Source organism: Amblyomma mixtum, chromosome 3 (assembly GCF_055824585.1).
Source record: "Amblyomma mixtum isolate Tamu chromosome 3, ASM5582458v1, whole genome shotgun sequence".
Taxonomy (NCBI): Eukaryota; Metazoa; Arthropoda; class Arachnida; order Ixodida; family Ixodidae; genus Amblyomma; species Amblyomma mixtum.
Window position 1 is genome coordinate 308,044,552 of NC_143014.1, and position 13,143 is coordinate 308,057,694.

General features: G+C 46.8%; 2 protein-coding genes across 7 annotated transcripts in view; both read left to right on the top strand.

Moving 5' to 3' along the window:
- LOC149355542 (valine--tRNA ligase, mitochondrial-like) overlaps positions 1-9,085 on the top strand; it is a 64,262-nt gene extending 55,177 nt beyond the window's left edge. For 4 of the 6 annotated variants that reach the window (XM_089583881.1, XM_089583876.1, XM_089583879.1 and 1 more), the window contains 2 exons: positions 4,217-4,264; positions 4,376-4,494. The gene's annotated coding sequence lies outside the window, so the exon portion shown is untranslated. Of the gene's footprint in view, positions 1-4,216; positions 4,265-4,375; positions 4,496-8,990 lie in introns of those variants that run through there. The other 2 variants (XM_089583877.1, XM_089583878.1) reach the window with 2 other exon arrangements.
- LOC149355543 (valine--tRNA ligase, mitochondrial-like) overlaps positions 8,918-13,143 on the top strand; it is a 402,426-nt gene continuing 398,200 nt past the window's right edge. The window contains exons 1-2 of the mRNA XM_089583866.1: positions 8,918-9,094; positions 12,369-12,475. Of these exons, the coding sequence (XP_089439992.1) occupies positions 9,065-9,094; positions 12,369-12,475 (137 nt within the window). The 5' untranslated portion in view covers positions 8,918-9,064. The remainder of the gene's footprint in view (positions 9,095-12,368; positions 12,476-13,143) is intronic.

Here is a 13,143-nt window from a genome sequence, read left to right on the forward strand (position 1 = left end):
ACAGCACTGATAGGTTGGCCATACTGTCGGGGACAGAGCGTTCAGGACGCGCGGCCATGATTCAAATGCATCGCCATCACCTTGCGTCCGGAGATTGGCGCGTCTATTTCGCTGTCCGAGGGGTGCTCGTATGGAAACGTCGGCTCTGCTCTGTCTCTCTTGGGTTTAGTGCGGCAAACTGGCGCTCTTCCCGGCCTGTGCCGTCACTCTGACAAGGCGTCGCACGATGCATTTTTTTTTTTTTTTTGCATTTCACTAGCAGCTCGCGGCTGCTGTTTGCCGGAGCGTTGTTTCACTTATCAAGCTGGAGGATTGGAACATCGTTCCGTTTACATTCCCAGATTAGCAAGAATGGAAGCGGCTGTACAAAACTCTAGCGCCGCAAGCGAAACGTCATTCGCACCGCTCGCGCCTCCTGGCAAAATTGTCCCCGGTAGTACCTCCGAGCAGCACTTAGCATCGCGCTTTCAAGAATGCTCTGAGCCTCCAACGTACCGGAGTGCCCGAGTTGCGGCGACGGAGTGCGGCACACCACCGGAGACGGCTCAATGCCCTGATTGCGACGACGTTCCGTTCCCACCAATGCGCAAGCAGTCAGAATAGCAAGAAAAGACGCCAGTCATAGGTGGATGCGATCATTTCGTTCTACTAAAGTTCGGCAGTCACGCATACGTCCGCAGCCTCCCCGATGCCGAGCGTTAACGGCAGTAATCCTCCACGGGTGCACAATAAGCCTGGCGTTATCACACGCTAAATGCACCCTTCCCATTGAAGTAAGTATACAGTTCGGCGACATCGAGTACCCGCGCTGCCGCTGAATTTTTCTCGCCTCTGCCGGTAATATGATGGCTTGCTCCAATGCTGCCGAGAACGGTCGCCCATGTTCGGTGCGCATGATTCGTCACCTGATTGGGTGGAGCGATAGCGCGGTAGAGCTGCGTGTTTATCTTCGCATCTGTCCTATCAGATAATCTTTTCCGCAGCTCTATTGGAAAAAAAAAGAGGGGGGGGGGGGATGAACGTGGCCAAGCGATGCCCGCGTTCGAATACTTGCGGCGTCCGAGCTCATCGATAACGTCACCGTCAGCCAGAGTATGTAAAGGGTTCGCTGACAATAAACTGAGGTTTCTTGTTTAGAAGCTTAGACGACTGTCAGCTGTGTTCTTCCACCATTGCGTCTGCCTCGACACGGTGGCAGCGACGCGGCTTATGGCAGCCTTAGTGCGGAGGTTCGAAGACGGCCAGAACGCAGGATCTTTCGCAAGAGCGCGTCGCCCTCACCTTTCTTTCGTTTGTCGCTGGGTTCGCACCCCGGCCTGATCGTGATTTCCATATTGACCGACCCCCGAGCGTTGAAAGCGCGATAAAAAAAAAGCCATCTGTGTGGCAATACTCGGAACCGAAACCACATAAAGCAAGCGGGCAAGCGCCCCAGTAACAGTATTTGCGGGAGACGAATACTTCGAAATTTCGAATACCGAGAATTCGGTTCGAAGCGAATATCGAATACCGTGCTATTCGATCGAATATTCGAAATTATCGAATATTCGCACACCCCTACAAACAACGATTCATGTCAAGCTTAGAAAACTGCGTGCATATTTCTCAAGAAAGAAGTACTGCACATAACCAATGCATGTATTGTACTGTACATAACCCACCTGTGTGGCCAGATGGCAAATGGTAACGAAAAAGGTCAGAAGGAGACTAATACCCGTGCCACATGTACACAAGAAATGGCAGTAAACGCTTAAGGCCTTAAGTTTGTTAATGCCATTACTTTTGGAGTTGGTGCTATACCATTATTGTAGACGTCCACATTTAATGTCATTATATTAAAGTCACGATGACGATAACACTTTTGAAGCAGTCAAAAGTTTCACCTGTATATAAACAGTGCTAGGAGCACAGTATCTCAGGAGTGTTGTTGAAATGTAATATAAAAATTATTTTGCAGAAAACACCGCTGTTTTTGCTTGACAGGTCGCAAAAGTAACCATAATTTCGCGTGTCAGCACACAAGCTGAGAGTACCTATCAGAAATGCTAGTAAAAATGGCATTCTTCTCATCGAACATGCAGTAGAGATGCATCATCTGAGTGAAAGTTATGAAATAATCGTTTACAATTGGTTAGGAAATTGCTGCCAACAAAGTTGAATGCTTTTCGCGTGTGGAATGAAAACGAGAGTACGCATTGCTCGGGCGAATGAGTTCCGGCGAACTCAGTAGGTCGCAGATGGCACTAAGGCTAATGCCATTAAATTTTTGTGTGTGCCACTGTGCAAATACCATTGAACCTTAAGGCAGTAAGCACTTAGTGGCATTAAACTTGCCCGGATGGCACGGGTATAACAACAGTGTGGCGAGCGATGGTAATAAAATGACCGGGTTGGTGGGATGAGAGCTGTGTGGATTTAGACAATTAAAATTTTGAAGGATCAAGTGGATGTGGGAAGGACATGTATTGCAGAGGACAGATTACCAGTCATCTGTTAGGGTACCGAATGGGCTTTACCTGAAGCCCATGGTGGGTCAGGAGCTTTGATGCACTAGTGATCTGTTGAAAGGGGTCGGCCAAAGACCCTTTCCTCAAACATTTCACCCCTGAAAGCCGAGCGCTAGGCTAAGGAAAGCTTGTACCCATTAGAAAATGAATGGGTAGCTGGTGTCCCTTGGAATCATGGATTGCAGTTAAAGGGAAGCATACACATGGTGAGGTCAAATTTGGAAATTTGCTGGCGTCAGTTGGCGCAGGACAGGGTGACTGTAGGTCATTGGAAGAGGCTTTTGCCCTGCAACTGACTTAACTCAGCTGAATTGTGCATCTGTGTCGGTGCTTTCAGGCATTTAGAAAAGGGACTAGTACTGTTATTGTGAGCTGGTGGAAAGACTTATAGCCAGGAATTTTTCATATCTGTGGTTAGCATTTTGTCAATGCTGAAATAGAATTTAGAGTAATGGTCACCATTTGTACGGAGCACTGCGATACAGGATGTTGTTCTCTAAATTCAAGGTTCTCATACAAGAGGTCATTTTGCTTTTGTTATCCGGTAGCACGAGGAGCTGGTCGGCCCAAAAGGTGGTGTGGAATGTCACACTCAGTTGGGATGTGAAATGAAAGAAACAGAGCGAGCAGGATTAGAACCTGCAGTGACATGAACAGATCAGCCTTGATGGCTGCTGATCACAGCAGGTTACCATCGTGTTTAAGCTGCCAGTCTCTCACGCTGTGTTTTGGATGTCGTCATCTTCATCGTGTTCTATCCGTGCGCAAGTCAATCCGAAAACAGCATGCGGGTACATCCACATGCAAGCCAATTTTTGATTGCGTGGCCATTTTACTGACAACAAAAAAAAATTCGTCTCCCCATTTACCCAGTTAAGCCAAATTTAGCTTGGGGTGCGCTGCATGTTTGCCTTCGTTTAACATTGTTTATCTTTATTTATCGTTGTTTAACTTTTTATAAGCTTGAGAATTCAACTTGTACCCATATGTTCTTGCAATTGTTCCTCAGTTTTCCTGTTACGGTAAGCCACCTAAGCTGCTTGTTGGAATTTGAGTTGTTGCTCCCTGTGTTCGACGGTCTCTGAAGTAACTTGTACTCGGCTGTCTACTACCCATTGCTCCGACGACTTCATCATTCGCCTCTTCTTTCTCACTTTTCATCTGTTTCTGCGTCCTGTTCAGCAAGGTTGTACTGTCTCTGCTCCGGCTTGCCACCTCACTACATCCACTGGATTGGTTTACTCACGTTGGTGCTCTCTTCTTTTGCGTCGCTGTTCAGCTCATTGTGCACGTTGTTCATCTTCAGAATTAGTTGCGGGACTGGTTTGAACCATGATCTACTGTTTGCTGCACTGCACATTCTTCCAGTGACGTCATCCTTCGCCTCTTCTTTCTGGCACCTGCATGTGCACTCAGTCACGTTTCTTGCTCTTCATTTCCACACCCTCTCTCCCCTCAGCTGATGAAAAACTGCTTCGAGCTTACCGGAGTTACTGCAAGGTTCACATTGATATAACAGTTACCCATCTAGTGTTATCGCACTAAAAAGCGCCATCTCGCAGGCATGCAGCAAATCGCACGAAACAGCAGCAGATTTGAAAGAACAAATTAAATTTTCATTGGTGTGGATTAATTCTATGCTGTCGCATTTTGTGGTGGGCCAAGTGCTCGCCATCTGTGAATATTACCTTTGCCTTCCTGCTTTACAGAGGCTTTCTGCAGCTGTTTCGAGCAACACGCTTCCAAAAGGTGAGAAGGTCAGTATATGTATTGTGTTGATTTGTATCAGTGCCACAATTATGGTAGACACATGGCTAATTGGATTCCAGTGTCTACTGAGGGAAGTTTCTTTTCCATATTTCCTTCAGGTGGCAAAAGTCTCACTGCTGTTCCGGGACCTGTTAGGCCTCCATAGTTCTGCCCTGCGATTTTTTACTCTTGTGTTTCCTTGCTGACTGTGGTGGCTGTTTTCTAGGTGTTTTTAAATGAAGTTACAGTACTTGGAAAGGGGGGGGGGATCTGGGTTACAGTGCTGAATATCGGTTGTCTGGTCAAAATGGCTGGGCAATATTTTCGTTACATTTTCTGGTGCCAGAAAGTTCAAGCCTTTGTGATAAACTTGCATGTCATGTCTGATGTCTGGCTTTGCCAGGTCTAGACAGTGCATGTGCACTGCTGTACCTGCACCATTTGTTTTGAATTTTCTAAAATCTCAGATGTGTGTGTGTGGGTGGGCATGCAATGATACAGAACACACACACCTATTATGCATTCACCTTGTTATTGTTCTGCTGCATTAAGGTTGCCAGTGCAGTTCTGTACATCTTTTGGTACAAGCCGTACCTCAAATTACTACAGTTGAATCCCGCCACAACGAAATCGGCGGGGCGTACGAAAAATTTCGTTGTCGAGAAATTACAGACGAGTCGGCTGATCCCGGGCTGGCGTTGCATATGTCTCCTCGCCCAACGCCGCCTCTCCTCCTCCTCTTCTTGCCCAAAGCTGCCTCTCCTCCTCCTCTTCTCTTCTCGCCCAACGCCGCCTGTCCTCCTCTCTTCTCGCCCAACGCCGCCCCTCCTCCTCTTCTCCGTTCTCTCCTCCTCCTCTTCTCCGTTCCTTCTTTCACCACCTCCTCTACTTGCCTCCTCCCCCACATCGTTTCGAGAGCCGTTGGGCCTCATCGCATCTGCACCGCTGCGTGCTACCACGGCGCTCTCGCGGGCTTGCTGCCGCCGGCCTGGCGTTGCATAAGTCAATGCTCACGCGCGCTCCAACGAAACGTCTTGATACTGCTACTCGGGGTTCAACAGACCCCTGCGATGACAAAACGCCGGCTGTAAGCCGCCCTAGGCTAATATCGCAGTTGGCTGCGTCACCTTCTTGTGTTGAGCTGAAGTGCCCGACGCAAGTGCCTTACCGATGTTTTCTTTGCTCTTCAGTATCGTTGATAACGAACTCGGCGCGATGCCAAAATCTGCGGCAATAATCGACTTCTTCTTCCCGCTTTCTGCTTCGGCGATAATACGCGCTTTTTCTTCTAGTGAAAGAAATTTCCGCTTCTTCGCTGGCGGCGACATCCTAGGAATTCAGCAGAGCAGAGACGCGACGAGACCACGCTAAACGGTGCACACACAAAGGAAGAAATGGTGAAGCGGAGTGGGCTTCTTCCTGCACTCTCGCGTTTTCCTTTTTTTTTTTTCTCCGACAGGACACGAAGCTCCGCCCACCGATGGCTCCGCCCACCGGTCCACACAGACTGCCTGAAACGCGCTCGGTGCCTAGCAGACGACGCGGCCACGGAGGACGCGGCCGAAGACGCTAGCAGATGGCGTGCGCTGGCGCATTTTACACGCGCTTTCGAGGAGCCCCTCTTCGCTTGGAGGCCGCGAACGCTTACCAGCCAACACCGCTAGCAAGTTATCATGACGCGCTTTCGTGCTTGACAGGAAACCGCGAGCACCATGACAGCGAGCTACATCAATCGAAGAAGCCCAGCAAAGAGCCAATGAGCGGGGCGTGACGTCACTTCAAAAATCACGTGGGCATCTGGATAAAAAAAAAAAAGCACACGAGGGCGTGCGCGAGGAGGATGTGCGATTGAGTGCGCGTACCCCCCCCCCCCCCAACAGTCTGTGATGCAAAAAAATTAACGGCGGGAACGGGAAAGTCGCTTTTCAGCACTCAACTTCTGAAGAAAGACAAGACGGAGGGTCCACTCACCCGCGAAAATTCGCAAAAAAAATTCGTAGAAGCGAACACGTGCTCGCAAAGTACTTCGTTTTTGAGGAAATTTTAATACATTAAGTCCTATGGGGGTTTCACGGGGAATGCAAATTACTTCGTTGTGGCGAAAATTTCGTTGAAGCGGCGTTCGTTGTACCGGGATTCAACTGTACTTGTGTCTGATGTAATTGGTATGTGATGGCAGATTGATTGCATTTTTCCCCATAACTAATCAGAAAGTACGGTTTATGTAACCAGCTTCACCTTTGCCACAAGGTGGCTTTCAAATGCATCTTGCAGCTCAATTTCTTGTACCCGTGCGAGGGGGAGACAGAGAGAGGGAGGTTCAGTTACCAGCAAAGGCAGAGAAGTTGGCGCAGCTTTGTAAAAACTTGAAGAAAACTGGCTAATATAGGCTAATTTTAGTCTGCGTAAACCTGCCGGTGCAAATGTTATCCATATGATGATGCTGTAGTCACTTCCTTCCACTGCTATAATTTATTTGTGGTTGTGGCTCTCCCTGAAAGAATTAAGGTGCAAAAACTAAGTACATAGTGAGTTGTGGCAGTAATGAAAGTAGCTTTTAAAGGGGCACTGGTAACAACTCCATCCAGTTATTGCTCTCGGTAAAAATTTATTCTTTGGCTCCTTCTGGGTATGTTGACGTTTGTCCAGCCGCAAAGATGCATCAATCGGTGAGAAAATTGAATTTAAAAATCTTCCTGCCAGTCTACTTAAACCCGTGACATCCTTAGCGTAAGGGATGGGTTGCGACCGTTTTGTTGAATTTAATGGCGGAGTAGCATAGCTTCTGAGATCCATGTCCGACAGTTGATGCTGATGCATGCATTTTACTTGTGAAATTGGCCAGTGATGACGGCACCTGTACTGGCCTTTTCTAGCTTTTAAAAGCTAAGGTTAAGGTTTTGGTGAAAGTGGTCTGTTTGTGATTGTAATGTGGTACCCTATCGATACAGTCAGACTTACACATGTCTTCGGTGTCCCGTTAAATCATTCAAAAGGAGGTTTCTTGGTGGTACAGTCGAGCCTGGATATACCGAACCCGGATATTTTGAAATATTAGATTTATAAAACAGACAGAGTACGCGGCCGGGCGCCCCACCCCGGCCGCTAGTGCAGTGTGTCGCGTGCGCGATTAGTCCGAGACAGGACGCTACGTGCGCGCGGCTATGTACATAGAGTTTACATCTTTTGTGATTGTGTGCAGTGGCCGCTCGCGCGCACTTATTTTCGTACAATGCTTGGACATTAGCGCGCGAGCGGCGCGAACTTGATTACTTTTGTATTTTGTAAATAGTGTACAAAGCTCTCCCCTGTCCTTTCTTGCTGTCGCTCCCCTCTATACTTCACCTCACTATCCTCTTCCTTTCCCTTTCATTTCCGCCGGCTGCAGCTCGGGTGCTTAAGATATTAGATAGCAATTGCCGCGGCCGGCAACACTCTCTTGCTTCACTTTTTATTTTTATTTTTTTTTAATTTATTTTTAAATAAACCACTACCACCACCACAGACAGAGTATACCCTTGAAAATCCTGTGTAAAAGTATTGCAAAGTTGCATAGTGCATCGAACTACAATTTTGTGGTGGGCGCCTGCAGGTGGCGCTTCTCTCAACGATGCTTTTCGATCACTTTTCGAGCCCAGAGGCGGGTCAGATACACGCCCTTGGGTGCTTGCTGTCAGTGCTAGCAGTGCGAAATCTTGTGACGAGGTGAATGGGGACCGTTCTTAAGGGTGGCCTTTGATCTGCACTTCGCATCGCTGTCATGTGGTGAAGCCAACTGAACTAGAGCCTATAGTGGTAGCCTTTGGCTTATGTGCTTTGCTACCGAAGGTGTTGCTGAAACCTACTGCACTTTAATTTGTGTGAGTGATTAGGTATTCTATACATAGTGTACTGGTAAGAGGATTAGGCATCTCATGATAAGCAGTGGCTAGTTCCAAGGAGTCATCTGCTGCAGCTGTGACGTAAAGCAGGTTAGGCTTACCAACACCCACCAAGTGGTGCGCTGCCAGCTGGCCGGCAGGCGCACGTTGTGCGAGAAGAGCATTACTAGCATGTTTGCAACATATTCTTGCATGTAGGTTACAGGTAAGCCTATCTGTTACCATGTTTTATATATCGAATAATCGACGAATCCTTGTACTGTTTGTTCACGCTCAAAGCCGCCGGCACTCGGCTTTATGATTTTGTTTGTGACGCTAGGATTTGCCAGTCTTGTCACGATTGATCACGGCCATGCACAACTGCTTCCGCATTGTTCCAGATCATTGCAGTTGCTTTCAGTGACTTATCAAGAAGTTTCCTTGCCAGCATTAAATTGAGTGTGGCCAGGAGTGGCAGGAATTCTGTTCAGCGACCGTCAAGGGCACTTGTTGCTGAGTCATTCAGTTGTTTGTGTGTGTAGGTTAGCCCAATAAACAGCTTCTTTTGTAAACCGTTTCTACTGTTTCGTAACCGCCACCACTACATGACACTATAGAACTATTTTGTGATCCTCTTTGATTTCGATATAACTGGGTTTGACTGTATATTCCACTTACACCTTGTGTTTTTAGCTGCTGACTGGTTTCATTCTTGTTTATTTGTCAAGAGATATGTGATGGTGGCCAAAAAGTCAGATCACAATATATGTTGGGGAGATTTGGCATCTTGGGCTGAGTGCAGTCCAAGATTACCACTATGTCTGGGGTGTGGCCTTCACTTGTGCCACTACACTGTGGGCTGATGTCCGTGCAGATATTTCGGGTGAGTTCCCCCGGGTGTACAACTCGGAAGATGTGGAGACTGACCGGTTCGACTGGTGGGAGGCCATGGGGCTGCATACGCCCTCCAAGGGGAAGGTGAGTGCAAACATGTGCTGCCATAACCAACACCTTGCTCCTTGTGTGCAATGTGGAATGTTGAAAATATGTTTGCATTTGTTGCCACTCCATTTGTTGTTGAAGCATGGTCTTGTTTGGCCCTGAAGTTGAAGCACCTTTTTTGCCACTGTGATTGGTGGCAGTCCTGATCTCAGGCTATCGTTGAATTGGTCCATTGCTGGTAGGGGAGGTGTGCTGTAGCCTTGCCTAGAAAGCTGTTCATGATTGCAGCAGAACAGTTTATTGTAGACAGTGAGGTACTGAAGTTGTGAGGCAGTACATCTATTGATGCCACGGGGTGACTGCATATCCACATTCTCATACGACAAAGTCATTTAAGAATAAGAGTGGGTTGAAATGCAGTTAGCATGCACACTCAGGTTATGCACAGCAGCTGATAGTCCTGAAAAGAGAAATTAATTTTCTGGGAACTTTGTTATATTTTTCCAATTTTTTTTTATTTTCATTACTGGTACATTGTTTTGTCACTTTCTATCATCATCGTCACATCACAGTATATCCAACACATTCTGCCAGTACTAACCTGTTGGGCCAAAACTCTGAGCCTAACTAAGAAACCTTGAAATGAGACTGAGGATAGCAGATACAATGTTTGGAGATAGGAGAGCAGTGTGGATTAGAGAACAAACATATCAAGAGGATGCAGTGGACCCTGGTATGCCATGGAATGTGCAGAGATGGTGGTCTCTAAGCAACATTGGGGATACCGAAGGAAGGGAAACAGAGCTGGAAGTGGTAGAGTTCGGTGTGGAGGAGAGATCTGGAACCTTGGCTGTGGCTGGTTGCGGAGAGTGGTAATTGAAGAGCACTGGGAGCAGCTCTTGAGGTGCAGTGGATTTAAACTGGCTGACAACTGAGCAAAATGTGTTAAGAGATGAAAGTGAAAATGAAAAGCCTTGCTTATGTTTATAGATGCATGTGTAGTATTATGGGTTAAACAAAGAGTCCTTATTTTAATTCAGCACAGAAGGTCACCTGAAGTGATGCCAGCATATGGCTTTGTATCAGCTTGCATTCACCCATATATGCCTAGTTTTGTGCAGGTACTGTAAATACCTGTTGCATAAATGCTTGCACTCTCTAGCATAGGTTCAAGGGGCTTTAAACTTTTCCTGTGCAAGCTTTGCATTGTGTGCATTCAGTTTTGTGCATTCTGTGCACCAGAAAGAGCTGTTCTTCTCTGGAAGCACTGAGCAGATACGGCATTGTGGTTCTGCAAGAAAATCAGGCATGATTTGCTTATTGTCGTGAGAAACCCAGCACACTTGATGAGAAATGTAACGTTGTACCTTATAGGTAGTGGTTTTGCCTTGTGTCCTACATTGTAGGACGGTTCTAAAGTCGGTATTGAGAAAAATATTCCTATCAATTAAAGAATAACTAAATTCTTTAGTGACTAACATTTTGTATAAAAAGTATATATATTTTTTTAATTGGGAAGCGTCGGCAGATATAGGTTAACCTAGGTGCTGTGAAATGGACCATGTTTTTCTTATAAATGACGAGTTATAGTACTTTATTACCGTTTCCACTTTCTTCAGAGTGTCTTCAACTGCAAAGATTGTTTATGTTGAAAAGTGGTCCTACATTTGCTTTGAGGAATAATGGTCTAGCAGAAAAAGTGGCAACCCTTGTATCATGGCAAAGCATGTAACTACTTTCACACACATGTGCCCCGCCGCGGTGGCTCAGTGGTTATGGCCCTCGGCTGCTGACCCGAAAGACACGGGTTCGATCCCGGCCGTGGCGGCCGAATTTCGTTGAAAGCGAAATTCAAGAGGCTCGTGTGCTGTGCGATATCAGTGCATGTTAAAGAACCCCAGGTGGTTGAGATTTCCAGAGCCCTTCACTGCAGCATCTCTCACAGCCTGAGTTGCTTTGGGACGTTAAACCCCAATAAACCAAACCAATCGCATACATGTGTGGATGAAAGAACATGTGATACTGTATGTGCAGAATTCTAAGATGAACTTGAAGAAAGCAGAAAACTTCAGAGTTTTATGAAAAGTTGGTTATCAGGAGTGCCCCCTGACGAGATGTGTGATCATGCGAGGCATGGCCAAATATCTCTTGTAGAAAAGCAATGACCGAAAAAGCCTTGCATTGAGGAGATGATGACAGAAAGAGGATTATTACATTGTAAGCTGCCACGGTGGCTCAGTGGTTATGGCACTCGTCTGCTGACAGAAGGATGCGAGTTCGACCTCGGCCGCGGCAGTCCCATTTCAATGGAGGTGAAATTCTAGAGGCCCGTGTACTGTGCGATGTCAGTGCAGGTTAAAGAACCCCAGGTGTTCGAAATTTCCGGAGCCCTTCACTACGGCGTTCCTCATAGCCTGAGTCACTTTGTGACATTAAAACCCCATAAACCACAAACCTATTACATTGTGCATTCATTAAAAATAGTCAAGCCCATGATCAGAGTGTTGATGATAGAGCTGAGAGCTGTAGGACTTAGAGTACCACACTTATAAAAGATTTCAATGTTTTTCCTAGAAGCTCAATATGAGTTAAGCGAGTAATACTGTTTGCAGCCTATGTTTGGCTTCTTGTCACTTTATACTGGCCTTGTGAAGCCCAGATGAGTGTAAATGCCTACATTTTTTACTGCCTGAGCAGTACTATAATCTTCTTTTAAAAGCTGTGGTCTCTGTGTGTGTGCAAAGCCCCCCCCCCCCACCCCAGTGCTCTTGCTGGTTTGGGGCTCACCCTCCAGAGCACCCTCTGCAGGTGGGTGGGGCACCCACTGGTACTGTAAAAAGCATCCGCCATCTTTGAGCCTCCTCCCTCTAGAAGCCCACATAGCAGTGGAATGAAAAAGGGATGGCATAATGAAATTCAAAGATGCGATTAGAAGGTGATCAGCGTAAAAGCGAAATGTACAAACTATGCTGCTAACGCAGACTTGTTGCATCACATTGCATGATTGCCTGTGCATTTTTTGTTATCGTCAATCACTGCCACCCTAGTCATCAGTACTCCCATAGCGCACTGCAAATATTTCCAACTTTTGGGAATGTCAGAGCTGCTGTGTTTCAGTTTGTGGTCTGCACCATGCAGTACTGTTTGTTTTTTCATCAGGAAAGCATGTTATAGCAACTTAATGCATTTTTCTTCGTGCAGTAAACTGAATGGTTCTACACAAGACTCCTATGCCTGCAGCGGCACACGTGAACGGCTCCATGTATTTGTGCTTCTGTCGCCGACCTCTGCTTTGCTTTTTTCCCAACAGGCGGAAGCAGGCACATTCAGCATGGTGCTGCCACCACCCAACATCACTGGTGACTTGCACATGGGCCATGCATTGACCGTCGCCATCCAGGATACACTTGTGCGCTGGTATGAGCAAGTTCTCTGTTCCGAGAGACCACTGGCTATGGGTATCAGATGTACAAATCGCATCACTGGCAAATGAAATACGCATCTGAGATGAGGTTGCACTGCTGCGCTACGCTGTAAAGCTTATTAGGTGCCTTTGTGTGTGTTTCGATGTCAGACTTACCGTATTTTCCAGTGTATAAGACGCGGCTTTTTTTCAAAAATCTTGCTGGTGCGTCCTATACAAGGGTGCGTCTTATATGCAAATTTTTCGTCTTTTTTTTGCGAGTTCACAGATTACTCAGGCTCATGCTCAAGATTTTTTCGCCGAAAAAATATCACTACCAATAACGCGGTTGTAACACGGTTAATACTTCAATACCGGAACCGCCGTGCGCGACTTTTTTACGTAATCTTTATCATGAAATGGCGGGGATGACGACTTCCGGGATCACAAACGCGCGGCCGTTTCGGAGGCCCCGAGCAAAAGTAATGAGAAACGCCAAAATATGGTGACAATCGCGCTTCTCACCATTGTCAAGACAAGCCAAGACAAGCCGGCGTTCTTTTTTAGTCACCCTTTGCAACTTTGCTCCGTGTACGTAGTGCGTGTTTCAGCCGAGTTGCCTCCGGAAATGGGTGAACCTTTTGATAAAGCATCTGAAGATGAAGCCTTCGAAGGTTTCAAG